Consider the following 27,285-nt stretch of genomic DNA (forward strand, 5'->3'; position numbering starts at 1 on the left):
CGACACCTTCCCATAATGGCTACAGCCAGAGGGATCAAAAGATAAAACGTATTCAGAACATACCCCGGCCCCCTCACACCACCCCAACGCCGTATTGCTGATGCTTCGTCAGGGGCACTGTGATTTTCTTGATTTTTTTTGGATATTCTCTCTCTCAATGTTAAAATTAATCTACCCTTAAAATTATAGACTGTCTTTGTCAGTGGGAAAACTTACAAAAACAGCAAGGGATCAAATACTTATTTCCTTCACTGTATATATATATATATATATATATACACACACACTGCTCTAAACTAAAGGGGACACTGAAATAACACATCCTAGATCTGAATGAATGAAATCTTCTCATTGAAAACTTTGTTCTGTAGAAAGCTGAATGTGCTGACAACAAGATCACACAAAATCATCAATGGAAATCACATTTATTAACCAATGGAGGCCTGGATTTGGAGTCACCCCCAAAATTAAAGTGGAAAAACACACTACAGGCTGATCCAACTTTGATGTAATGTCCTTAAAACAAGTCACAATGAGGCTCAGTATTGTGTGTGGCCTCCATGTCCCTGTATTACCTCCCTACAACGCCTGGGCATGCCCCTGATGAGGGTGCGGATGGTCTCCTGTGGGATCTCCTCCCAAACCTGGACTAAAGCATCCGCCAACTCCTGGACAGTCTGTGGTGCAACGTGACGTTGGTGGATGGAGCGAGACATGATGTCCCAGATGTGCTCAATCGGATTCAGGTCTGGGGAATGGGTGGGCCAGTCCATAACTTCAATGCCTTCATCTTGCAGGAACTGCTGACACACTCCAGCCACATGAGGTCTGGCATTATCTTGTATAAGGAGGAACCCAGAGCCAACCGCATCAGCATATGGTCTCACAAGGGGTCTGAGAATCTCATCTCGGTACCTAATGGCAGTCAGGCTACCTCTGGCGAGCACATGGAGGGCTGTGAGGCCCTCCAAAGAAATGCCACCCCACACCATTACTGACCCACTGCCAAGGAGGTCATGCTGAAGGATGCTGCAGGCAGCAAATCGCTCTCCACGGCGTCTCCAGACTCTGTCACGTCTGTCACATGTGCTCAATGTGAACCTGCTTTCATCCGTGAAGAGCACAGTGTCCTGCACGGTCTTGGGCTGTGAGCACAACCCCCATCTGTGGACGTCGAGCCCTTATACCACACTCATGGAGTCGGTTTCTAACCGTTTGTGCAGACACATGCACTTTTCTGGCCTGCTGGAGGTCATTTTGCAGGGCTCTGGCAGTGCTCTTACTGTTCCTCCTTGCACAAAGACGGAGGTAGCGGTCCTGCTGCTTTGTTGCTTTTCTACGGCCCCCTCCACGTCTCCTGGAGTACTTACCTGTCTCCTGATAGCGCCTCCAGCCTCTGAACACTACGCTGACAGACACAGCAAACCTTCTTGTCACAGCTCGCATTGATGTGCCATCCTGGATGAGCTGCACTACCTGGGCAACTTCTGTGGGTTGCAGAGTCCATCTCATGCTACCACGAGTGTAAAAGCATAGCCAACATTCAAAAGTGACAAAAACATCAGCCACAAAGCATTGGTACTGAGATGTGGACTGTGGTCCCCACCTGCAGAACCACTCCTTTATTGAGGGTGTCTTGATAATTGCCAATAATTTCCATCTATTGTCTATTCCATTTGCACAACAGCATGTGAAATTGATTGTCAATCAGTGTTGCTTCCTAAGTGGACAGTTTGATTTCACAGAAGTTTGATTTACTTGGAGTTATATTCTGTTAAGTGTTCCCTTTATTTTTTTGAGCAGTGTAGTATGGTTGGGTAGTAGTTAATAATTTCTATATATTTTATATATATAATAGAATATAATTTATATATAATTTATATATATTTCGCATTTATAGATCGATATTTTGAGAGATATTTTCTTATATCTTATTATGCAGTTATACTATGATCTCATATAATCATGTTATACTTCATGCTTCACTGTTCTCTGTGGTGACCTCGGTGGCCGTATCAATCTGTGCTCCATGACGCGTGATCACGTGGTTCCCCACGTCCTTGCGGCATGATGGATCATATGACGCGTTTGCCATGGATGCGGCGGTGTAGCAGTGATTGCCATGTGTCATGCCACGCCCTCCCCACACCCATTGGCCGAGAGACTACACACCCCCTTTTCTATTGGCTCAAGAAAGCTGGGTTTGCGTCCTAGGTCATGGGTCTTCCAGCATGACAATGACCCCAAACATACTTCAAGAAGCCCCCAGAAAATGGATGAAATCAAAGTGCTGGAGAGTTCTGACCAGCAAGGAGTCTGGATCTAAATCCCATTGAACACCTGTGGAGAGATCTTAAAATTGCTGTATGGAGACAAATATTACAGTTTGAGAGTCCTCAGTTTTTGATGCCATCTTTTCAGTTAGCCATTAGTCAGTAAGCTTTCGAGACTACTTGGGTCTCTTCATCAGACTTAGTATAACACAAAATCTGAAGAGTCACATATTTATACACAACATGGCACAGGAATAATGCAAAAGATAACACAAGTGGGGTGAAGCAGAAATATCAGTATGGGATAAAATAAGTGGCCACAAGTAGATCTATTCTGTCTTTTTTTGTGTGGCGATGAGAATTCATCCTTGTTCTAAGTTTTTGCCCTGTCTCCCCTACATACAGACCCCCAGTTGGACATTTGGTACATATAATTAAGTACATTACATGTGATGCAGCTGAAAGTACCTGGGATCTTGTGGTCCTGATGTGAGTTGGGAATCTTTATCTTGTCCGTGGTCATTATAAATGGACAGGTTTTACATATACAGTTGGTGAGGATGAATTTTGTAAGTTTCACCACAAAGGTGAAACTATCCTCCCGGTCAGTTTGATTTCCCTCCCAGTACCTTTTCATTCTAACAATGATAGGTTTTTGAGAGATTATACTTGTTCCTTCTATTTTTTGTTCTCCTTAGCTTGCCTTCTTTGCCCTATATGAATGTGTTTTTGTTTCTCATTCAGGGTTTTCGTATTTTACTTCATACTTTTCTTTCCCCCTGTTGACAGTGTGTTGCAGTCTCCCCTCTGGTTCCTCAGGAGGTACGAGAAACCCCTCAACAGCTTATTAAGGAGTTAGGTCTGTGGTGGTGTTTTTAGTTGTGCAGCTAGGGCCTTTCTTGTCTGTACAGAGACTAGTTGTGTGTAGTTGCAGCATTCTCCCCTGTATGGGTTCTCTGGTGGTTATCAAGATGCGTTTTCTGGTTAAAACATTTCCCACATTTTGAACATGAAAAAGGCTTCTTCCCTGTGCGAATTCTCTGATGTTTATTAAGATGTGATTTCTGTACAAAACATTTCCCACAATCTGAACATGGAAAAGACTTCGCCCCTGTGTGAGTTCGCTGATGTGTGATAAGCTTTGATTTGTTTGCAAAACATTACCCACATTCTGAACATGAAAATGGCTTCTACCCTATGTGAGTTTTGTGATGTTTGATAAGAGTTGATTTCTCTGTAAAACATTTTCCACATTCTGAACATGGAAAAAGCTTTTCCCCTGTGTGAGTTCTCTGATGTGTGATAAGCTTTGATTTCTTTGCAAAACATTTCCCACACTCTGAACATGAAAATGGCTTCTCCCCTGTGTGAGTTCTCTGATGTGTGATAAGCTTTGATTTCTGTACAAAACATTTCCCACAATCTAAACATGAAAAAGGCTTCTCCACTGTGTGGGTTCTCTGGTGCGTAAGAAAATTAGATTTCTGGTTAAAACATTTCCCACATTCTGAACATGGAAAAGGCTTCTCCCCTGTGTGAGTTCTCTGATGGTTGATAAGAGTTGATTTCTCTGTAAAACATTTCCCACATTCTGAACACGAAAAAGGCTTCTCCCCTGTGTGAGTTTTGTGATGCTTGATAAGATTTGATTTCTGTGCAAAACACTTCCCACATTCTGAACAAGAAAATGGCTTCTCCCCTGTGTGAGTTCTCTGATGTGCAATAAGAGTTGATTTCTCTGTAAAATATTTCACACATTCTGAACATGAAAATGGCTTCTCCCCTGTGTGAGTTCTCTGATGTATATTAAGATATGATTTCAGAACAAAACATTTCCCACAATCTGAACATGAAAAAGGCTTCTCTCCTGTGTGAGTTCTCTGGTGCTTAAGAAAACTAGATTTCTGGTTAAAATATTTTCCACATTCGGAACATGGAAAAGGCTTCTCCCCTGTGTGAGTTCTCTGATGTGCAAGAAGAGTTGATTTCTCTGTAAAACATTTCCCACATTCTGAACAGGAAAATGGTTTCTCTCCTGTGTGAGTTCTCTCATGCCTAACAAGACTTGATTTCTGATTAAAACATCTCCCACACTTGGAGCAAGAAATTCTATTCTTCGCTGTGTGAATTTTTTGATGTTTAAGAAAAGACTTTTTGAGAGGAAAACTATTTCCATATTCTGAATGTGAAAATGGCTTCTTTGCATTAGGAGCAGTTTGTTTTTTAATGATTATTTTGTGACTTTGATTTTCCTTAGTAGTCGGTAATGAATCAGAAGACAGGACCTGTTTCATAGGATCAGATGACAGATCTTTGCTGTGAAGGGATGATGGTATATCTGGAGTAATGTCATTCACTTCAATTGTATCCTGTGGGATCTGAAAAACGTCTGATTTGAAAATTGAAGATGTCAGCTGTCCCTCTGATCTCCGGGTACAGATATCTGCCAAGAATAAAACCAATTATTATTTTTTAATAAAAAAGACTTGAATTTTATATTTTTGAACATTTCTACTTAAACTGTCCGTAAATAAAGGCAAGTTCTATAAAAAAAAAATTCACTTATTCACCAGGACAATGACCATCTAATAGAAAACCTCATAGGATGAACCAGTGGAGCGTGGTGTTCAACTGTTTGTTCATTCTGCCTCCCAAATATGGAGTAAAAGGCGCAGGCTCTGTCCAGCCACCAAGATTAGGGTGCCTGGGACCAGTAGTACCATCCAGTCTGGCGGTATGGGTGTGTGTGCTGTCCAGCTGCAGTAATCTGCTCCCTGCTTCAGCCATATGGAAAGCACAGCACCCTACTAAAGCTGGAAGCATATTGCCGGAAGCTGCCAGATCCAGCCTTGTTCTCCTCTGGTTCAGTCCTCTGTGATCAGCTCCCGGCTTGTGTATTTGGTTCCTGTTGTGACCTCGGCCCGTTTACTGACTACTCTTGTGTCTTCTGATTTTGTATTTTCTCTGCCCTGCTGGTTGTGATCCGGCTACCTGACTATTCTTCTTTCCATCTCACTCCACAGACTAGCAGGTAACACCGGGGCCCAAGTCTAGGGGGTCTCTGTGTAAGTCCAGATCCATGTAGAGGGGTTAAAGGGTGATGAGCAAAGTAATTTGTGAAATCTGTAAATGGAGTTGATAGTGACAAGCCTGTTTGTGGTGGCCATCTTTTGAGCTGCCAGGTGACCATGAACAGCGCCCCCCATACATTGTGTCTGCAAACTATTCCAGGAAAATCTGCATTCCTAATAGCTAAATGGCGCTCCTTCCCTTCTTACCCTGCCATGTGCCCAGACAGCAGTGTACAACCGTATATAGGGGATTGTCACATTCAAGAGAAGTTGGAAATAATTTGTAAGGTCCATTTGTTTCCTATTATCCTTTGTGAAGAATTCCAGAATTATCACCACATAAAGTGACACAAGTCAGATTTGAAAAATGCGGGAAGGGGTTACATCAGAGGATTACTGAAGTCAAAAACTTTGAGTATAGACAATAACACATCTACTGAAATGATCAAACTCAACAGTCTGCATCAGAGAAAAATGAGTAACTAGTTGTGAAACCTCTCTGGGGTAATTAGAGTCTGGGGCTCGGTGGCTCTTCATCATCTAAACTATCGTAAGGGACAATATTTTCTGTCAGATGAGTGTCAAGAAGAAATATTAGACATTGAAAGTGAAGTTTTTTACAATACTGCAGAGCTGAGGGGTCTTAAATTTAGATCTCGGGCATTTGGAAGAAGCAATGGAGATATTTTTGAAAGACTACCAGGGAGTTACAGAGACACATAAGTGAGGCCGGCCGATCCCACCACAATCAGACTATCATACAGAATGAACTTGTAAAAAAAAGAAAGAATATATAAACATGTAACATCCCCAACAACAATGTATGTATGAAGGGAGAAATCCAACACTAAACCGGAGATGCACTCATTTATGGTGGACCATTGGAGGTATGATGAGTCCTGACCAGAAGAGTAGAGAAAGTAATAGTGGCCCCATTTCAGGAGAGATTGTGCAGGAACCTGAATTCCTTAGGATTGAAAACATAATGGAATTTATGACGTGGAGTGAATCCATGAAACCAGGGCTCGAGCCATGCCACCACATCTCCTGCAGGCGTGAATAGATGTATATTACAGCCATCAGCCACGCACAGCTTAGAGACATATCATGGCACAGGTGTAATGTTATTTATGTAGTTTATCGCAATCCTGTTTGAAGTTAGTTGGTTTAAAAAGAAATTGAAAAGTATAAAGGGAAACTCTGTTGTTATTGTACAGAAATTCACACTTGGTCCTCACTGAACATTTAATGTTGTCGATCATAAAAGTGAAGTTTGGCCAGAAAGACTGGACCTGGTCTTGTAGGGACCATATGAGAACATTCAGCTGCACAGAAGGGAGAGAAGGTAGATTCATCCAATAAGATATCAGGGATCTAGGAAGCCAACAGCATCATTACCCTCCGCTTTCTCTTACAGGCCCATCAGAATATTTTTCTTCAAGTGATTTTCTCACTTGTCAGCACTTTCTACGTACGCTGTCATTTGGCTTTGTAGTTTACAGATCTGGGCAGGTAACGGTCAGCGTCTACTAATCCCAGGGGGTAGGTGGATCCTCCAGGTTGTAAGATCTATAGAAAAGGTCTTTCACAATTACATAAAGTAAATTGAATATTTTCGGATGGAGGAAAATGTTGTGGTCTAGCGGCAAAATGGTGATCACACGATTGTGATAAGGCCGGACTACACGACTGATAAAGCAGCCACAGCCGGTGACTGAGAAGAATCTGTGACTTCTCTGCATTTAGTGGTTACTACTCACCAGGGTAGAGGACGCAGTGTCTCAGGCACGTGATCCCTTAGCCCATTCTCCCAGTCTTCTGGTCCTAAGGGATCGAGTGCCTGAGACACTGCGTCCTCACCCTCCTTTCCTATTGTCATTCCCAACAAGTGGTACACTGATGAAGGTCGTATAGACCGAAACGTGTTTTTGTTTATTTCTGCTGTGGACTGCAATTAAAATTGCTTTTGCTAAAATTCATTACCTGAGTGCCGAGGTTTCTCTTATATTATATGCGATTTGGACCTTACTCGTGCACCCTGGTTCATTAGTGCTGCGTTCTCCACCACTATTACTGAGAAAAATCTGAGATTTATCAACATTGCATGGTTACTACTCACCTGGGTAGTCATATGTAGAAATCACCTCCTTACACCGCTCATCACCCCTCACATATGTCTCTGTAGTATTAATATGGGTCAGATATTCACCCTGAAAGAAATATTGTAAAAGTCACAGACAGATGGAGAAGTCACATGTATGATCGGCTCTAATCCTGCCATCTCCACCGTTCTCATTACACAAGTATAGAACATAATAATGGTGGATAAAACAAGACTGAAGACATGACTTTTACAGCCGTCTACACATCATAGGGGAGATCTCATGACACCTTCTCTCCATCTACCTGATGATCCTGAGGAACATTGGGATCTTCTTGTTTACAGTCCTGTGGAAGAAGAGGACGGGGACATCTCTCTGGTGTTGTCCTCTTACTGGATAGATCTGGAACAAACACATACAGGACTGAATTCATTCTTTACATACAGATAATTATAGGCCGTGTGTATTTAGTCCTGTCTATTACCTGGTGATGTGAGGGGCTGGGGAACCTCCATCATGAAGTCCTTGTACACATCTTTGTGTCCTTCTAAATACTCCCACTCCTCCATGGAGAAATAGATGGCGACATCCTGACACCTTATAGGAACCTGACACATACAATGATACCGTCATCCCCCCGATCCCTCCATAGCGTTACTGTATAATGTCCCAGCATTCCCAGCAGTGTCACCTCTCCAGTCAGCAGCTCAATCATCTTGTAGGCGAGTTCTAGGATCTTCTGGTCATTGATGTCCTCATGTATCAGGGGGTGAGGTGGAGGCCTCGTGATTAATCTCTGGTTATGGAGAGACACATTAATAAATCTCACTGCAGACATTTCCAGAGTCCTCACCTCTCCAGTTCTGTCCATCTGTTATTCCCATAGATAAGAATGATGTAATGTGTCGTCATCAGAATCTCTCACCTCTCCAGTAAGCCGGAAGAGGATCTCTAGGGTGAGGTGTAATATCCTCTCCACCATCTTGTCCCTGTCCATATCCATCTTTGATAGGTAAATCAGGAAAATTTTCTTATATAGACGATCTTCACTGAGAGGTTCCGGTATTGTAGAGACCTGAACGAGAAGAAGATGAGCCGAGGTAACATCATAAAAATCCTGTGTAATAATACAATTACTGGAGACAATAAAGGAAACATATGAGGAGATTTATTATTTTAAATTTAGTTTTTTCTTTACATCTAGTAATAAAACCTTTATATTTTAGGCCACAGACAACAAGCAGGTTCTTCCTGGAAGTCTGCAGCTGAATACGTTTCTCATAAACTCACCTTCCATAACGCTAATTCTCATCTCATTTTCCGTCACTGGAATTGGCATTAGCAATAATGCAGGACATATTTCTCATGTCACGTGAAATAAATAACTACTTCATGATGAGGAAACATCTTCTACTACGGATCTAAAACCATATTTGGAGACAGTCCGTCACTGACTACATCTCCACTGGCCGTCTGTATGAATGTTTCCAGTCTTCCCCGAACTATAATCTTCTATCAAGTTAGATCTCATGTCTGATTCACACAGAGAAGTTTGAGGCTTTTATAAAAGCTGTTTTGTTTGGACAAATGCCGCAGACAGAAATTATTTGATACTAAAGTCTACATGTCCAGTGTATTATTGTCACGCTGTCTCTGTGTACTGGAGGTAGGGGGCCTAAGCTGACCCTAAGCTGGAGCCCTGACTAATCCTTCTACCTGGAGGTACTGTTAAAGGTACAGAGGTCCAGGCCGCCAGCGTAACCCCTACCTCCTGAGGATCCCTGCACCTAAGTAATCTAGTCCTGAGAAGGACCCCGATCACAACAAAAGGGGACAGGTAATAATATGCCAACACTCAGTACTTAGACGAACGAGACAGTACAAGGGTAAAACCAAAACCACCTTGCATACAAAAACTACACAACTACAACAGAGGGAACACCAACGGGAAAGGAGATAAATGATAAAGCGAGGAAGGGAAAAAACACTCCAAATACACTTAGCTCTGAAACTCCAAACACCACGATCCGCTCTGTTAGTCTGCATGAAATGCTTTCACCGACAACTTCTCTAACAGATCAGCAGACATATGAAGGAATCTCACTACTGCAGAATTGATTGCAGCTGGGCGAGGCTGGACCTTGTCTAGCACAGAGAGAGAGAGAGTTAAATCCCTCACTGCCGAAAAGCACAAAACACCAAAAACTCAGCTGCGAGAAGTCAGGCTGTGCAATCGTGACGATCTTCGTGGCGACACAACCATGACAGTACCCCCCCTTCTACCTCAGGGCCAGGTTTATCCGGGTGAGTCGTGTGGAAGGCCCGAATTAACAAGTCTGCGTTAATATCTGACGCAGGAACCCACATACTCTCCTCAGGACCATACCCCTTCCAATGAACCAGGTACTGAAGGGACCGACGATTAAAGTGTGAATCGATGACCTTCGATACCTGGAACTCCAAGTTACCATTGACCACCACTGGAGGCGGAGGTAAAGGTGACGGTATCACCGGCGCCACATACCTCTTAAGCAACGATCTGTGGAACACGTTGTGAATTTTAAACGTAGGGGGAAGGATCAAGACGGAATGCCACCGGATTAGTTATAGAACTGATCCTGTACGGCCCGATGAACCTGGGACCCAGTTTCCAGGAAGGAACCTTAAGTTTTATATTCTTAGTAGACAACCATACCAGATCGTTCACACTTAGGTCCAGACCAGACACTCTCCTCCTGTCAGCCATATGTTTTAACGGTTCCCCATAGTACTCAGATTATTCAGTACCCCTCTCCATACAGAAGCGAGTGATGACGAAAATCGTTCCTCCTCAGGAACCCCCGAAGAGCCCCCTCTACTGAAAGTACAAAACTGGGGGTGAAAACCATATGCCCCAAAAAAAGGGGACTTACCAGTGGACTCACTCCGCCTATTATTGAGAGCAAACTCCGCCAGAGGTAAGAAAGAAGCCCAGTCCTCCTGGTTCTCTGACACAAAACACCGGAGATATGTCTCCAAACTCTGGTTCAGACGTTCCGTCTGACCATTGGTCTGGGGATGAAAAGCCGATGAGAACGACAAATGCATCCCCCGCCGAGTACAAAATGCCTTCCAGAACTTGGACACAAACTGAGACCCCCGATCCGACACCACATCGGAGGGTACCCCGTGAAGCCTCACAATCTCCCCAATGAACACCTGCGCAAGAGTTTTAGCATTAGGAAGAGCAGGAAGAGCGATAAAATGTGCCATCTTGCTGAACCTGTCTACTACAACGAGAATGACAGTTTTACCCGAAGACGGCGGGAGGTCCGTAATAAAGTCCATAGACAGATGAGTCCAAGGACGCTCCGGGATCTTCAAAGGTAAGAGGGCCCCAGACGGACAGGTATGTGGGGTCTTAGAGCGCGCACAAACCCCACAGGACGCAACAAAAGTTACCACCTCCTTATGTAAGTTAGGCCACCAAAACCGACGCGAGAGGAGATCCACAGTTGCTTTACTCCCTGGGTGTCCTGCTAAAGCTGAGTTATGGTGTGCCTCGATCACCTTTTGTCGTAGCTGATCTGGAACAAACAGTCTCCCTGGAGGTCCAACAGGGGCGTCCCCCTGAGCCTCCAATACCTCCTCCTCAAGCTCAGAGCATACTGCCGACACCACCACCCCCTCTTGAAGGATAGGAACCGGGTCATCCGTATTCCCGGCCCCAGGGAAACTACGAGATAAGGCATCCGCCTTCACATTTTTTGACCCAGGACGAAACATAACGACAAAATTAAACCTGTTAAAAAACAACGACCACCTGGCTTGTCTGGGATTCAGACGTTTTGCAGACTCCAGATAAAGCAGGTTCTTGTGATCGGTGATGACGGTGACCGGATGGACTGCCCCCTCCAAAAAATGGCGCCACTCCTCAAAAGCTAACTTAATGGCCAAGAGTTCCCTATTGCCGACATCGTAATTCCTCTCGGCGGACGACAATTTTTTAGAGAAAAAGGCGCACGGATGCCACTTACCAGGGGATGAACCTTGTGACAACACTGCTCCTACCCCTACCTCGGAAGCGTCTACCTCTACAATGAATGGCTGTGATGCATCAGGTTGAATGAGTATGGGTGACTAGGCAAAACATTTTTTCAAGGAGGAGAAAGCTTGACAAGCCTTGTCAGACCACCTAGAAAAATCCGTCCCCTTTTTTGTCAGGTCAGTGAGAGGTTTAACCATGGACGAGAAATTACGAATGAACTTCCGGTAATAATTAGCAAACCCCAGGAAACGTTGTAGTGCCTTAAGATTCTCAGGCAGATCCCACTCAAGAACTGCCCGCACTTTCCCAGGGTCCATACGAAAACCAGACGCTGAAACCAGGAAACCTAAAAACTGGAGTTCCTGTACGGCGAACACACACTTTTCCCATTTAGCATACAGTTTATTATCCCACAAGATCTGTAACACCTGCCTAACGTGCTCCTGATGAGACACCAGATCAGGCGAGTAAATTAAGATATCATCCAGATATATGACAACAAACTGTCCAACCAGGCGGCGAAAAATGTCATTAACAAAGTGTTGGAACACCGCCAGGGCATTAGTCAGACCGAATGGCATGACAAGGTTCTCATAATGCCCCTCCGGAGTGTTAAACGCCGTCTTCCACTCATCCCCCTCCTTCATTCTAATCAGATTGTACGCCCCCCTGAGATCCAACTTAGAGAACCATTTGGCGCCCACGATCTGATTAAAGAGATCGGGAATAAGTGGGAGCGGGTACGGATCTCGGACCGTAATCCGATTAAGTTCACGGAAATCCAGGCAAGGGCGCAGGCCTCCATCCTTCTTCTTCACAAAGAAGAACCCCGCGGCCACCGGGGAAGATGAAGGTCTAATATGCCCCTTAGCCAGACTTTCAGAAATATAATCCTTCATGGCCTGCCTCTCAGGACCAGAAAGGTTATACAACCTAGATTTAGGTAACTTGGCCTCAGGGAGCAGTTTTACAGAACAGTCATACTCGCGATGAGGAGGTAGTTCCCGACACCCCTTCTCCGAGAATACATCCTCAAAGTCCACCAAAAATGGAGGCAAGACCCTAGGAGTGACAGCACCGACGACCGTATTCATGCAGTTTTTATTACAGAAATTACTCCATTGGCTTATCTCTCTGGATTGCCAATTAATAACCGGGTTATGCTTAGTTAACCAAGGAAGGCCCAACACTATAGGAGTGGGAAGACCCTCCAACACGTAGCAAGACAACAGTTCTTTATGTATCGCCCCCACTTGAAGTTTTACGTTATGCACAACATGCAAAAAACTTCCCTGACCGAGGGGCCTGGCATCGATCGAGAATATGGGGATGGGTTTAGCCAACTCACTCAAATGCATACCTTGAACCCGGGCAAACCGAGCGTCCACCAGATTAGCCCCGGCCCCACTATCTAAAAGAACAGATATCTTCTCAGTTCTCGTACCCACCGCCACCTCCGCCGGTACGAGAAACTGAGATGACCCTAGGGAAGAAATACCTACTCCCAGATTGCCGTCCACCACACAACCTGGGATTAAAAGTTTTCCGACGACTCTTTACTCTGCAAAGGACGGGATGGACACCCCCCAATAAAATGTCCCTTTCTCCCGCAGAAGAAACACCTTCCAGTCTTGTGGTGTGCCACCGGTCCCCTCCCCCGAAATGATGTCCCTCCTAATTGCATAGGCTCCTCTGGACTGACCAGGGGAACCACCATATGAGGGGACCTTGTAGGAGGTGGAGTCATCACAGGGGGTGGAGTTATCCCGCACCTCTCCCGAAGCCGTCTGTCAATGCGAATAGCAAGGGCCATAGCGGCTTCCAGTGACGTGGGAGAGTCATACTGTGCCAACACATCCTTTAATTTGTCGGATAAACCTTGACAAAACTGGCTCCTAAGAGCCGGGTGTCACGGGTGTGTTGCCACGAAGATCGTCACGAGTACACAGCCTGACTTCTCGCAGCTGACTTGTTGGTGCTTTGTGTTTCTCGGCAGTGAGGGAGTTAATTCTCTCTCTCTCTCTGGGCTAGATGAGGTCCAGCCTCGCCCAGCTGCAATCAATACTTCTGTAGTGAGACTCCTTCATATACCTGCTGGTCTGTTTGGGAGGTGTCGGTGAAAGCATTTCATTCAGACTGACAGAGCGGATCGTGGTGTTTGGAGTTGCTGAGATAAGTGTATTTGGAAGTGTTTTTTCCCTTTCCTCGCTTTATCATTTATCTCCTTTCCCGTTGGTTTTCCCTCTGTTGTAGTTGAGAAGTTGTTTGTATGCAAGGTGGTTTTGGTTTTTCCCTTGTACTGTCTCGTTCGTCTAAATACTGTGTTTGGGCATATTATTTCTTGTTCCCTTTGGTTGTGATCGGGGTCCTTCTCAGGACTAGATTACTGAGGTGCAGGGATCTTCAGGAGGTAGGGGTTACGCTGGTGGCCTGGACCTCTGTACCTTTAACAGTACCTCCAGGTTGAGGGATTAGTCAGGGCCCCAGCTTAGGGTCAGCTTAGGCCCCCTACCTCCAGTATACAGAGACAGCGTGACACCGGGTCATTCCACTGGGTGTCAGTGGCCCACCTACGGAACTCCGAACAGAATTCCTCCGCCGGACGATCTCCCTGCTGGATCCTACGTAACTTAGATTCAGCAAGGGAGATCCGATCCGGGTCATCATATACAAGACCCAGAGCAGCAAAAAACCTATCCACTGACTGGAGAGCTGGGGAGCCCGGGGGAAGAGAGAACGCCCAAGATTGTGGGTCCCCTTGTAGGAGCGAGATGACAATTCCCACCCTTTGTTCTTCACTCCCCGATGACCGAGGCCGCAGCCGAAAGTACAACTTGCATGCATCCCGGAAAACAAAAAACTTGTCCCGCCCCCCAGTGAACCTGTCAGGGAGAGCTGCTTTAGGTTCTGGTCCGGCTTGCTCCTGAGGATACAAAACCTTGGACCTAATGTCCGCCAGCTCCATGGACAAACTCTGCAACTGCCGAGCTAGACCGGCTACTGGATCCATGGTAGCTGGAGAAAATCTAAGTGGTCGGTGAAAATGTCACGCTGTCTCTGTGTACTGGAGGTAGGGGGCCTAAGCTGACCCTAAGCTGGGGCCCTGACTAATCCCTCTACCTGGAGGTACTGTTAAAGGTACAGAGGTCCAGGCCGCCAGCATAACCCCTACCTCCTGAGGATCCCTGCACCTAAGTAATCTAGTCCTGAGAAGGACCCCGATCACAACAAAAGGGGACAGGTAATAATATGCCAACACTCAGTACTTAGACGAACGAGACAGTACAAGAGTAAAACCAAAACCACCTTGCATACAAAAACTACACAACTACAACAGAGGGAACACCAACGGGAAAGGAGATAAATGATAAAGCGAGGAAGGGAAAAAACACTCCAAATACACTTAGCTCTGAAACTCCAAATACCACGATCCGCTCTGTTAGTCTGCATGAAATGCTTTCACCGACAACTTCCCTAACAGAGCAGCAGACATATGAAGGAATCTCACTACTGCAGAATTGATTGCAGCTGGGCGAGGCTGGACCTTGTCTAGCACAGAGAGAGAGAGAGTTAACTCCCTCACACCAAAAACTCAGCTGCGAGAAGTCAGGCTGTGCAATCGTGACGATCTTCGTGGCGACACAACCATGACAATTATGGGTTTTATTTCTAGCCTTAGGCTTTCCTATATTACAAGAAAAAAAAACAGAAAAAAAGCAGATATTAAAAGGTTTCAAAAGAAAATTTGCACCAACAATTCTTGTAAAAAGAAAAAACATGCAAAAAGCAGAAGACACATTTTGTAATTTTTTAACATGTTATGAAATCTTTTGGGCACCAGAACATAGATGTACACCTCAGGGGTGGCACAGGTGCGGCTGCAATAAAATCCCTGGCAGTTTAACCACTTGCTCCTGCAAAAAGCAAACATGGCATCTAAGAAGGTGTGACAGAGTTCGGCTGAATGCCCTCCTCCCCAAAGTACTGGGCCTGTAATGTACAAAAGTCTATTAGGCCGGGCCAGAGGCAGCGTTCCATAACTTATTTTTTAGCGCCTCTATAAACATTAGACTAAATTTACATGGAAGCGCTGATTTTGGTTGACTATATAATGTATTTGGGGACCTCCCTACAGATGCAGTCAGTCATACAAACCACAGGAAAGCTGGAATATTTGTGTATGGGGGAGTCTGGAGAGATAGCCGTCTGCCAAATGATCGTTCAGCCAACACTTATCTCATGTGTATGGGGCAGTTAGTATTACACTGACAGGCAGTGATAATACACGGCACTACAGTTGTACAGTCCATCACCTGAGCAATCAAAGGCTTCTGTGTTGTATGATCGCACTAATCAGAGTTATTTTAAAAAGTTTATAAAAAAGATTTTAAAAAAGTTTAAAGTGAAAATATCACAGTTTTAGCAAAAATAAATATTTGTCACTATAAGGAAAACATGCATATAATGAGAAAATGGAGAGGGAGGTCAGCTCACAGTTTATTTAATGAACCTTTGGACTATTCACCATCAGTCCTTAGACATTTAAGAGGCATCCTTCTTTGGAAAACAACTTCAGACTTATCTGGATATAACATTAGGATGAGAGGAGAATCAGGAACTCTTTGGATCCATCATAATACATGTGGACTAGAGACAATCATCAGGATCTATTTGGCAACATGTATTAGTGATATGGCTTTACTGATTATAATATCTATGTGATTTATGTTTACTGTGTTTCTTATCCCTTCCGTCCTTTGGTATATGGTGTCTAATAGACACGTCACGGATTTGGGGACTCTACATATATTGTCTTTGGAAGGAGGAGATATATTTATTGTACATCCACGCTTTCTCTTTTGGTGTGTATACACCACTACATGTGAACTACTAATCATACTTACCCATCCTCTCTGTGTCCCTTACTTAAGATGGCCGCCGCTGTGCCGCGCATGCGCGGCGCTCTCCTCTACATGGCGCGTCCTGGGAGGCTTCCGTTATGATGGTGGTGCGGGTCAGTGACGTCATTTGGAACGCATTGTTCCCGCCCGCACTCCCACCGGGAATCTTGCCTGTCGTGACGCGCCATGGGGGAATCTGCCTGCCGCTCATTCGCTGCATTCAATCAGCGGTACCACCTGCCACTAATCCCGGGATTGTATTTAGGTATGCCAAGTAGTTTACCACAACCACAGCCCCCCGAAGAAGCAACGCGAAACGCGCGTCGGGGCTTTCAGAGTCACACGCTAATCCCTGTTGCTCATATGGGTAAGCCCCCTCTGATCCAAATATGACTGCACTTTTAACACTTTAGATCCTGGATGGAGGAGGGGGGTTTTACCAGGTAACTTACTACCTATAATTATTTCTCTATGGGTGATTGTGTGACATTTATTGTCAAATTCTGTACACTTTATTATTCTCTAGTTATTTGTTGGATACTACTTTATCTATTTAATATATACCATTATACTGTGGGAACAAGGATTGAGTACTTTTGCGGCTCTGTGTTGTGATTTTCACCCCGAATGACTTACTATTTTTATATATGTATTTTTGTCCTTTTTGCATGTATATTTTAAATGATTGAATAAACATGTGTTTTTAATTACCAACATTTTTTTGTTGCTTGAGTGGGAATGTACTCCGTGCTCTCTGTAGGTTAATTATTTAATGAACCTTGTCTGAAGAACACCGCATGGAGCCGCCCTGGTCAGGGACTGTGAAGACCCGGGGTCTTCTGGGGGCGCAACGCTACTCAAACAACACAGGGTGAGGGTAAAACAGCGTGGTAATACTTTATTGAACCACAAAGCGGACATTAAACATACAGAACAGTCCCAGCAAATACCCAAGATGGTACAACATTACACAGTCTCACCCTTCCTTCTCCGCCCGCCTGGGATAGAACAGCTGCAACTTTGGAGACTTCCAGGGCCGACTACCTCAACCAGTGGCCCTCCGCTTCTGGCGGGCCCCCACAGAGAGAAGGTAGCGGCAAGCTTAGGAAGTCAACAGTCCATCGAGGTACAAGACCAGGAGACCCGATGGTCTCATCCTTGCCTCTCCGAGAGTTTCCATGGGACCAGAGGACCGGTGGGTCCCTCCTGGCAACTCCAAATGTCTCCATGGGTTCTAGGTGACTGGTGAGTCCCTCCTAGCAACACCAAAACAGCATATCCATGGGGCTAAGTGACTTTTTCGTCCTCTCCTGGACTTCCCAAAAGTATCAATGGTCTCTCTGATGGTTAATGGAGCAGATCTGAAACTTTCCAGTGAGGGCTGATACCCTTAGACTAGAATCATGTAGAATACAAATCTGTGTCTCTTTAGATGCCATGCAATCCATCTACTTTCCTGAAGGATGTCTCCCATTCTCCTTCCAAAGTCCTTCTGATGTTGTGATTCTCTGTCCCAAATTTCATTCTGTCTACAGCACTACAGACACCCCTGTTTATATTTACATCTGTGTGAGGTCATAAAGCCCAGGTAAAAGAGGTAAAGTTGCAGGGATCACCTATCATTGTTTGAGCTAATCTATTTACATAGTTGGTATCACAGGGTCTGTTATAAATAAACTTTCAGATGACTTATAAAATTTGTCATTAGCACAGTAAACATGATTGTTTCCAAACGAATAGAATTCAGCATTCAGGGTTATACAAATACTATGACCTTTTTGATCAGCAAGAGAAATACAGCCTCTAAAGAAGTTACCGTAGTAGCGATACGTGTAGGGCTTACCTCCGTAGGTATCCATGCCCTACGTGTATCGCTACTACAGTAGCTTCGTCAGGGGTCGCATGTTATTTAACCACTTGTGTGTCCCTACATGAAAAAAAGTTGCTATTTTATTTATTATTTGTAGTAATTCTTATTATTTTTGGATGTGCATTATCTCACTGTGCAAGCTTTTCTCTTACCTACTTCTTTAAGTGCTTTGTTGCACAGTTACCATTGCACCATGTATCATATTTCAGTGATTTAGATTGTGTGGTGCCGACTGCCAAATATCTTAATAGATTAATGTCTTCTAATACATTTTTTTAGCGGACCTGACGTGCATCCCACGTATTGTAGTTAACTCTCTATACACTCTATTAAATAAATGACCCCCCTATAGTGTTACAATTGATGAAATTGCGTATTGAAAATTGCTGTACCGTTAGGTTTTCTTCAAATGTGTCGGTTTTATTAACATAGTTGCATGCTTTACAGGGTGTATGTCCACATATAAAAAAAACCCTTATAGGATAACCAAGCTACATTGCGTTTGATATTTGTTTCTTGCTTATTCCGCAGAGTGTAGAAGCCTTTTTGGATCCAAAACTCAAACAAAATATGCAAAAGAATTTACAAAGTCTGGAGGATGCCATCTCAGACATCTAAAAACTACGTTTGAGAGAGATATCAAAGACTACGAGTCAAATTCAATTTACACATGGAAATGAAACAAACCAGGAGCTACTGTTCTGAAATACAGGTCACACAATAAATTCAAAGGAAATAGAGGAGAGCGGAGGTCAGCTTCACAAATCCTAATGTGTCCATGGGTTTCTCTAATTATAATTCTCTGAGGACTTATCTGATGCATCAGTGGGATCAACTAAAGACAGATGGAGCAAAAATAACTTCTCAAGAACGACCCACAATCCAGCATAAAACAATGGGCGGGCAGAAAGCTCAAACGTGCCCGGACATGTGCGGTCCATGCCGGAGTGCACCACGGTCTCCTATCTGATCATGCGCATGTCCAGAAGCATGCGTTCCAAGCCGGATCGCATATGGTATTCGATTGTATACCACCAACATAGAAAAATCCTATCTCTGAGATCAGCATCATGGGAGACTAAAAACAAGTACTGCACATCCTCCCATCATGTAATAGGCATGTAGATCTACTTTATCACCACAAAAAATATGGCATGGTGGCCCACAGTATATTCCTAAATGGTCAAATTTGACCTCTATTGCACAGTTAGAAATACACAAGGATCACCACACTTGTCAATGACGAAATAGTATAAGTGGAATATAATTGATAAGTAATAATTCTGATATAGAAGCTCAGATATCTCGGTGAAGTACAATATGTGAACCCCATTCACAGGGAACTGACTAGCAATGGGTAGAGTATAAAATCCCAAAATATAATCCATAATGGGGCTGTATTCACACAAAACAGGCATAGGAAATTTGCTCATTGAGTCCCTTAGGGGCTGGTGAATCCAGTCTAACAATCCACTCACTTTCCTTTCAGAGGATACATCTATTTTGATCACCTCCTCTCACATTGGGTTTAACCATCACAATGATACAAAAGGAGAGGTCTCCGGGTTCACGGCGATGTGCACTGTTCATGTGTCTCACTAATGTGATCTCCCGACCATGGCATATATTGCCCAAATGCTCCCCTACTTTCCTCCTAGACTCCCTCTTGATCTTGTCTACATATTCTAGAGGGAAGGTGCATGTGGCCATATATACTAGTCCTGAGGTTTTACAGCTGGAATAATCCCACTGGAAAAGATTTTAACCATGGAGGAACTTGAGAAAGATTTACACGGTCTCATCTAATTACATGTACAACGTTCTCCAGATCTAAGGAAACCACAGATTCTTCTATGTAGTCAAGTCCCCTTGGGTGCAGGTTTTTTATAGACACTGTGCACTAAACGGTCCCTAATTGACCGACCCTTTCTGAAAGTAGAAGTGGAAAGTGGAAGTAGATTTCACAGCACCCTCAGGTCCGGGTCGACCACAAGTATATCCCAGTGTTTTCTGAGGATATGAAAGATACAGTCACTCTGATTGTCATAAGTTTTTCTTACTCGTGTAGTCCAATCTTCTTCTTAGTCTCTTGGATTGGTATGGAGGAGTGTCTCTCTCTCCCATTTTTCTGCAAACGATGTTGCGGAATCGAAAATGTACCATGAGTACCCTTTATCCCTTAATCTGGTGTTCAGGTCTATTGCCTGTATATTAGATTCTGTGACATTCGAGCAGTACCTTCTCAACCGTAAAAATTGGCCATTGGGTTTTCCTCTTTGTATGGGGATGGGGGTGGTGGTTATCCCACTTCAATAGTTTATTAGTGCTTGAAAGTTTATGGTAGATGAGTGTCCCTAGGGTCCCATTTCAATCTTTCTTGATCAGTACATACAGGAACAGCAACTGGTAATAATTGGTGTTGGTCTGCTTCTTTAAAAAAAATGTACTTTTCAGGTTATATCCTCAGTACCCTCACTTATCTTCCCTTCTTTTGAGGACCACAGAGTCAGACTCAACCGGCCCTTCTCCCTGTGAGTGCCGGTTGTCTATCGCCCTCTGGGCCCCACCCGTCAGTTTATGGATCATTTTGCCACTTGGCTTCCAAACTTTCTATGCTAGGACATCCCCACACTCATCATGGGAGACTTTAACATCCCAATTGGTGATCCATTCACCCTATCTGCAGCTTATCTTTTATCGCTAACTTTCTCCTTCGGCCTTTCACAGCTTACTAATTCTCCTACACATGAAAATGGAAACACGCTTGACCTGATCTTCGCCCGGCTCTGTTTAATACATGACTTTACGAACGCTCCTCTTCCGCTCTCAGATCACAACCTTCTTTCATTCTCTGTCAAGAACTGTCACCCTGCTCAAGACACCCCCACTTTCCACATCTATAGAAATATACAATCCATTAACACCCAGAAATTCATGAAAACGTTTAAATCATCATTGGCCCCAATCTCCTCCCTCTCATGTCCTGACTCTGCACTGAAGCATTATAACGAAATATTGCTATGCGCCCTGGATGAAGCCGCACCTCCTACACAGAGAACAACTCGGCACAGACAGCGACAACCCTGGCACACGCTGTAAACACGTCTTCTCCAGGGGTGCTCCAGGTGCCGAACGGCTGTGGAGAAAATCTAATCTGCCCGAAGAATTCCTCCATTATAAATTTATGCTTAAAACCTATAACCCCTTCACCCCTCCAAACAAACCTACTTTAACAACCTCATCATCTCACGGCCCAATAAGCAAAAACACCTGTTTCATTAAGGAGAGAGTGAAAAGTGTCAAGAAGCACAAGGCCCGACCACCGACCTCAGCGCTGACGATCTGGCCAATTATTTCAAAGAAAAAAATTGACCATATCAGACAGGAAATTTTCTCCCAATTCCCAAATGTTATGCATGCTCCTCCCTCCCACACTGCATCTTGCTCATTTTCTGACTTCGAACCAGTCATGGAAGAAGAAGCGACAAGGCTCCTTGCTTCCTCTCGCTCTACCACCTGCACCAGTGACCCTATTCCCTCACATCTCCTTCAGTCCCTTTCTCCAGCTGTCACCACGACTCACCTAACTAAAATATTCAACCTCTACCTCTCATCTGGTATTTTTCCCTCCTTTTTTAAACACGCCAGCATACATCCGCTACTTAAAAAAACATCCCTCGACCAGAACTGCACGGCCAACTACAGACCTGTTTCCAATCTTCCTTTTATCTCTAAATCTCTAGAACGCCTGGTCTATTCCCGTCTAATCCGCTATCTCTCAGATAACTCCCTTCTTGACCCTTTACATTCTACTGAAACTGCACTCACTAAAGTCTCTAATGATCTACTAACAGCCAAATCTAATGGTCACTACTCCCTGCTGATTCTCCTGGATCTCTCTGCAGAATTCGACTCTGTGGATCTACCTCTCTGACAGCTTCTTCTTTTGCTGGCTCCTCTTCCTCTCACATTCCCCTTATTGTTCCTCAAGGATCAGTCCTAGGCGCCTTCTTTTCTCTTTATATACCGCTTCTATTGGACAAACAATCAGCAGATTCGGTTTTCAGTACCATCTCTATGCTGATGACACCCAATTATATACCTCTTCTCCAGACATCACCTCTGCATTATTACAAAATACCAGTGATTGTCTTTCCGCAGTCTCTAACATTATGTCCTCCCTCTATCTAAAACTGAATCTGTCAAAAACTGAACTACTCGTATTTCCTCAATCCACTAACCTACCTGTGCCCAATATTGCTTCAGTTTGTGGCGCCACCATTACTCCCCAGCAACATGCCCACTGTCTTGGGGTCATACTCGATTCAGGTCTTTCCTTCACTCCTCACATCAAATCACTCGCTCACTTGAGTCATCTACACCTCAAAAACATCTCTAGAATCAGAAATTGTCTTACCTTTGACTCGGCAAAAACTCTTACTGTAGCTCTTATTCATTCTCGTCTAGGCTATTGCAACTCTTAACTAATCGGTCTGCCTCTTTCTAAACTTTCCCCTCTCCAATCCATCCTTATCGCAGCAGCCAGGATCATATTCCTCACCAACCGATACACCGATGCCTCTTCCATGTGCCAGTCATTGCACTGGTTACCCATCCAATACAGAGTTCAATACAAACTTATCACTCTCACCCACAAAGCGCTCCACGATCCAGCACCACTCTACATCTCCTCCCTCATCTCAGTCTACCACCCTTCCCGTGCCCTCCATTCTGCCAATGACTTAAAACTAAAAGCCTCCATAATCTGAACCTCACACTCCCGTCTCCAAGATTTCTCGCGTGCAGCACCAACTCTTTGGAATGCACTACCCAAGACAATTCGATTAATTCCCAATACCCACAGTTTTAAGCGTGCCATAAAAACCTATTTCTTTAGACTGGCCCATCGCCTTAACACACTTATCTAACTGTCCAAGTTTGGCCCATATTAAAATTTTCTTCAAAATCATGCTCATACCATCCATGCACTAATTAGCCTCTGTACTGTACACATACTGGCTGGCGACCAGTTCATGTAGTGTTATGTACTTACCCTATTTAGCATATTAAGGCTGTATTATAGAATATATGTACATTTTACCTTTGTGTCTCCCCTATTTCCTTACAGACTGCAAGCTTGCGACCCTCACTCCTTTTAATATCCGAGTTAAGCTTATTCTGTAAAGTCTGTATTGTCTGTATAAGTCCCCCCTAAAATTGTAAAGTGCTGTGGAATATGTTGGAGCTAAAAAAATAAAAATTATTATTATAATTAAATTCAGATGTAAATCTAAGGCCTACTCTATTGATGTTGAGTTCCCCGACAAATTAAAAAGATTGTTCACTCGTCCCCGACCAGATGATAAAAATGTAGTCGATATATTTCTACCATACCCCAGTATATGGATGCCACCACTTATAATCATCTCAGAATATTGTGGTTTCCTCCCACCAGTCCAGGGATAAGTTAGCATATGAGGGGGCACAGGGGCTCCCCATCGCAGTACCCCTGAGCTGGAGGAAGTACTGCCTGTCAATAAGAAAGTAGTTATAAGTAAGAGTGAATTTTAGAAGGTCCTCCATGAAGTCATTATGTCTGCTACACTGTATTGATCTTGATTAAAAGAAATGTCTTACTCCTCTGATACCATCCTCAGGCCGTATATTACTGTACAAAGCCTCGATATCTAGTAAGGCCGGCTGCTCCCCTACATGCATGTATACATGCTCGAGGGTATATATGGAGGGGAGCAGGCAAAGGGAACACCAACTCCAGAGGGATTATTACAACTGCAGGACCTCAGGCGGTACTGTAGGGGCATCATACACACTGCATAAGGGGCATTATGGGGGCATTACATTATGTGGGGGGCATCATACATACTGCATAAGGGGCATTACACTGTGTGGGGGCACCATACATACTGCATAAGCGGCATAATGGGGGCATTACACTGTGTGGGGCATCATAAATACTACATAAGGAGCATAATGGGGGCATTACACTGTGTGGGGGCATCATACATCCTGCATAAGGGGCACAATGGAGGCATTACACTGTGTGGGGGCATCATACATACTGTATAAGGGGCATAATGGGGGCATTACACTGTGTGTGGGGGCATCATACATCCTGCATAAGGGGCATAATGGGGGCATTACACTGTGTGGGGCCATCATACATACTGCATAAGGGGCATTACACTGTGTGAGGGCATCATACATCCTGCATAAGGGGCATAATGGGGGCATTACACTGTGTAGGGGCATCATACCTCCTGCATAAAGGGCAAAATGGGGGCATTACAATGTGTGGGGGCATCATACATCCTGCATAAGGGGCCTAATGGGGGCATTACACTGTGTGGGGGGGCATCATACATCGTGCATAAGGGGCATAATGAGGGTATTACACTGTGTGGGGGCATCATACATCCTGCATAAGGGGTATAATGGGGGCATAACACTGTGTGGGGGCATCATACATCCTGCATAAGGGGTATAATGGGGACATTACACTGTGTGGGGGGTATCATACATACTGTATAAGGGGTATAATGGGGGCATTACACTGTGTGGTGACATCATACATGCTGCATAAGGGGCATAATGGGGGCATTATACTGTGTGGGGGCATCATACATCCTGCATAAGGGGCATAATGGGGGCATTACACTGTGTGGGGGCATCATACATCCTGCATAAGGGGCATAATGGGGGCAGTACAGTGTGTGGGGGCATCATACATCCGGTATAAGGGGCATAATGGGGGCATTACACTGTGTGGGGGCATCATACATACTGCATAAGGGCATAATGGGGGCATTACACTGTGTGGGGGCATCATACATCCTGCATAAGGGGCATTATGGGGACATTACACTGTGTGGGGCCATCATACATACTGTATAAGGGGAATAATGGGGGCATTACACTGTGTGGGGGCATCATACATCCTGCATAAGGGGCATAATGGGGGCATTACACTGTGTGGGGGCATCATACATCCTGCATAAGGGGCATAATGGGGGCATTACACATCCTGCATAAGGGGCATAATGGGGGCATCATACATCCTATATAAGGGCATATTGGGGGCATTATACTGTGGGGGGCATCATACATCCTGCATAAGGGGCATAATGGGGGCATTACACTGTGTGGGGGCATCATACATCCTGCATAAGGGGCATAATGGGGGCATTACACTGTGTGGGGGCATCATACATCCTGCATAAGGGGTATAATGGGGGCATTACACTGTGTGGGGGCATCATACATCCTGTATAAGGGGCATAATGGGGGCATTACACTGTGTGGGGACATCATACATCCTGTATAAGGGGCATAATGGGGGCATTACACTGTGTGGGGGCATCATACATCCTGCATAAGGGGCATAATGGGGGCATTACACTGTGTGGGGACATCATACATCCTGCATAAGGGGCATAATGGGGGCATTACACTGTGTGGGGGCATCATACATCCTGCATAAGGGGTATAATGGGGGCATTACACTGTGTGGGGGCATCATACATCCTGTATAAGGGGCATAATGGGGGCATTTCACTGTGTGGGGACATCATACATCCTGTATAAGGGGCATAATGGGGGCATTACACTGTGTGGGGGCATCATACATCCTGCAAAAGGGGCATAATGGGGGCATCATACATCCTGCATAAGGGGCATAATGGGGGCATTACACTGTGTGGGGACATCATACATCCTGCATAAGGGACATAATGGGGGCATTACACTGTGGGGGCATCATACATCCTGCATAAGGGGCATAACACTGTGTGGGGGCATCATACATACTGCATAAGGGACATAATGGGGGCATTACACTGTGTGGGGGCATCATACATACTGCATAAGGGACATAATGGGGGCATTACACTGTGTGTGGGGACATCATACATCCTGCATAAGGGACATAATGGGGGCATTACACTGTGGGGGCATCATACATACTGCATAAGGGGCATAATGGGGGCATTACACTGTGTGGGGGCATCATACATACTGCATAAGGGGCATAATGGGGGCATTACACTGTGTGGGGGCATCATACATCCTGCATAAGGGACATAATGGGGGCATTACACTGTGTGGGGGCATCATATATCCTGCATAAGGGGTATAATGGGGGCATTACACTGTGGGGGTCCTGTACTCTGAGAACAATACGTTTCCCCCCTTCCTGTCTCCATAGTGGGGTCGTATGTATCTATTACAGGAAACAGAACAGAAACCTTATGATTCTTATAAAGGGGCAACACAAGACCCCAAAAGAGCCTCCGTGCTGAAGGGGTTAATGCCCCCTGCGCCCAGTAATGGGTCTCCACATACCTCCACCTGCAGAGCCGCCACCACATATATGGCTGTTGTGTGCGCACAGGAGCAGTGATGAGGTCACAGGAGGGGAGGAGTCAGGGGTCACATGATCAGGGGCCTCAGTGGATGCAGGGCTCTGCTGTGCTGGTTGTCATGGTGCTGGATGAGCTGAAGTTTATGTGTGGGGTCAGGAGGGGTTTACAGTGTGGATGTAGCAGAGCCGCGTGTGTACGAGGTGTACGGAGCGGAGCCGCGTGTGTACGAGGTGTACGGAGCGGAGCCGCGCGTGTACGAGGTGTACGGAGCGGAGCCGCGCGTGTACGAGGTGTACGGAGCGGAGCCGCGCGTGTACGAGGTGTACGGAGCGGAGCCGCGCGTGTACGAGGTGTACGGAGCGGAGCCGCGCGTGTACGAGGTGTACGGAGCGGAGCCGCGCGTGTACGAGGTGTACGGAGCGGAGCCGCGCGTGTACGAGGTGTACGGAGCGGAGCCGCGCGTGTACGAGGTGTACGGAGCGGAGCCGCGCGTGTACGAGGTGTACGGAGCGGAGCCGCGCGTGTACGAGGGGTACGGAGCGGAGCCGCGCGTGTACGAGGTGTACGGAGCGGAGCCGCGCGTGTACGAGGTGTACGGAGCAGAGCCGCGCGTGTACGAGGTGTACGGAGCGGAGCCGTGTATGAGGTGTATGGAGAGGAGCT

The 27,285-nt window shown here is 45.2% G+C and overlaps 1 protein-coding gene across 1 annotated transcript; it reads right to left on the reverse strand.

Moving 5' to 3' along the window:
• LOC141203914 (uncharacterized) lies at positions 1-26,695 on the reverse strand. The gene is made up of 7 exons (XM_073663886.1): positions 26,603-26,695; positions 8,372-8,521; positions 8,138-8,242; positions 7,931-8,054; positions 7,751-7,848; positions 7,464-7,554; positions 1-4,716 (listed from the first exon to the last, which is right to left on the reverse strand). The coding sequence occupies exons 2-7, from the start codon at positions 8,447-8,449 to the stop codon at positions 3,464-3,466; spliced, it is 1,749 nt and encodes a 582-aa protein (XP_073519987.1). The 5' UTR covers positions 8,450-8,521; positions 26,603-26,695; the 3' UTR covers positions 1-3,463.
• Between the last annotated feature and the right edge of the window lie 590 nt (positions 26,696-27,285).

This window comes from Phyllobates terribilis, unplaced genomic scaffold, assembly GCF_046119375.1.
Source record: "Phyllobates terribilis strain yellow unplaced genomic scaffold, ASM4611937v1 Scaffold_130__1_contigs__length_5004896, whole genome shotgun sequence".
NCBI classification, from domain to species: Eukaryota; Metazoa; Chordata; class Amphibia; order Anura; family Dendrobatidae; genus Phyllobates; species Phyllobates terribilis.

Coding starts and splice junctions, on each gene's coding strand:
- LOC141203914 (XM_073663886.1), bottom strand. CDS start 8,449: ATGGATATGGACAGGGACAAGATGGTGGAGAGGATATTACACCTCACC. Junction 8,243..8,371: donor TCTTCCGGCTTACTGGAGAG/GTGAGAGATTCT, acceptor CTCCATAACCAG/AGATTAATCACGAGGCCTCC. Junction 7,849..7,930: donor CCAGCCCCTCACATCACCAG/GTAATAGACAGG, acceptor TGTTTGTTCCAG/ATCTATCCAGTAAGAGGACA.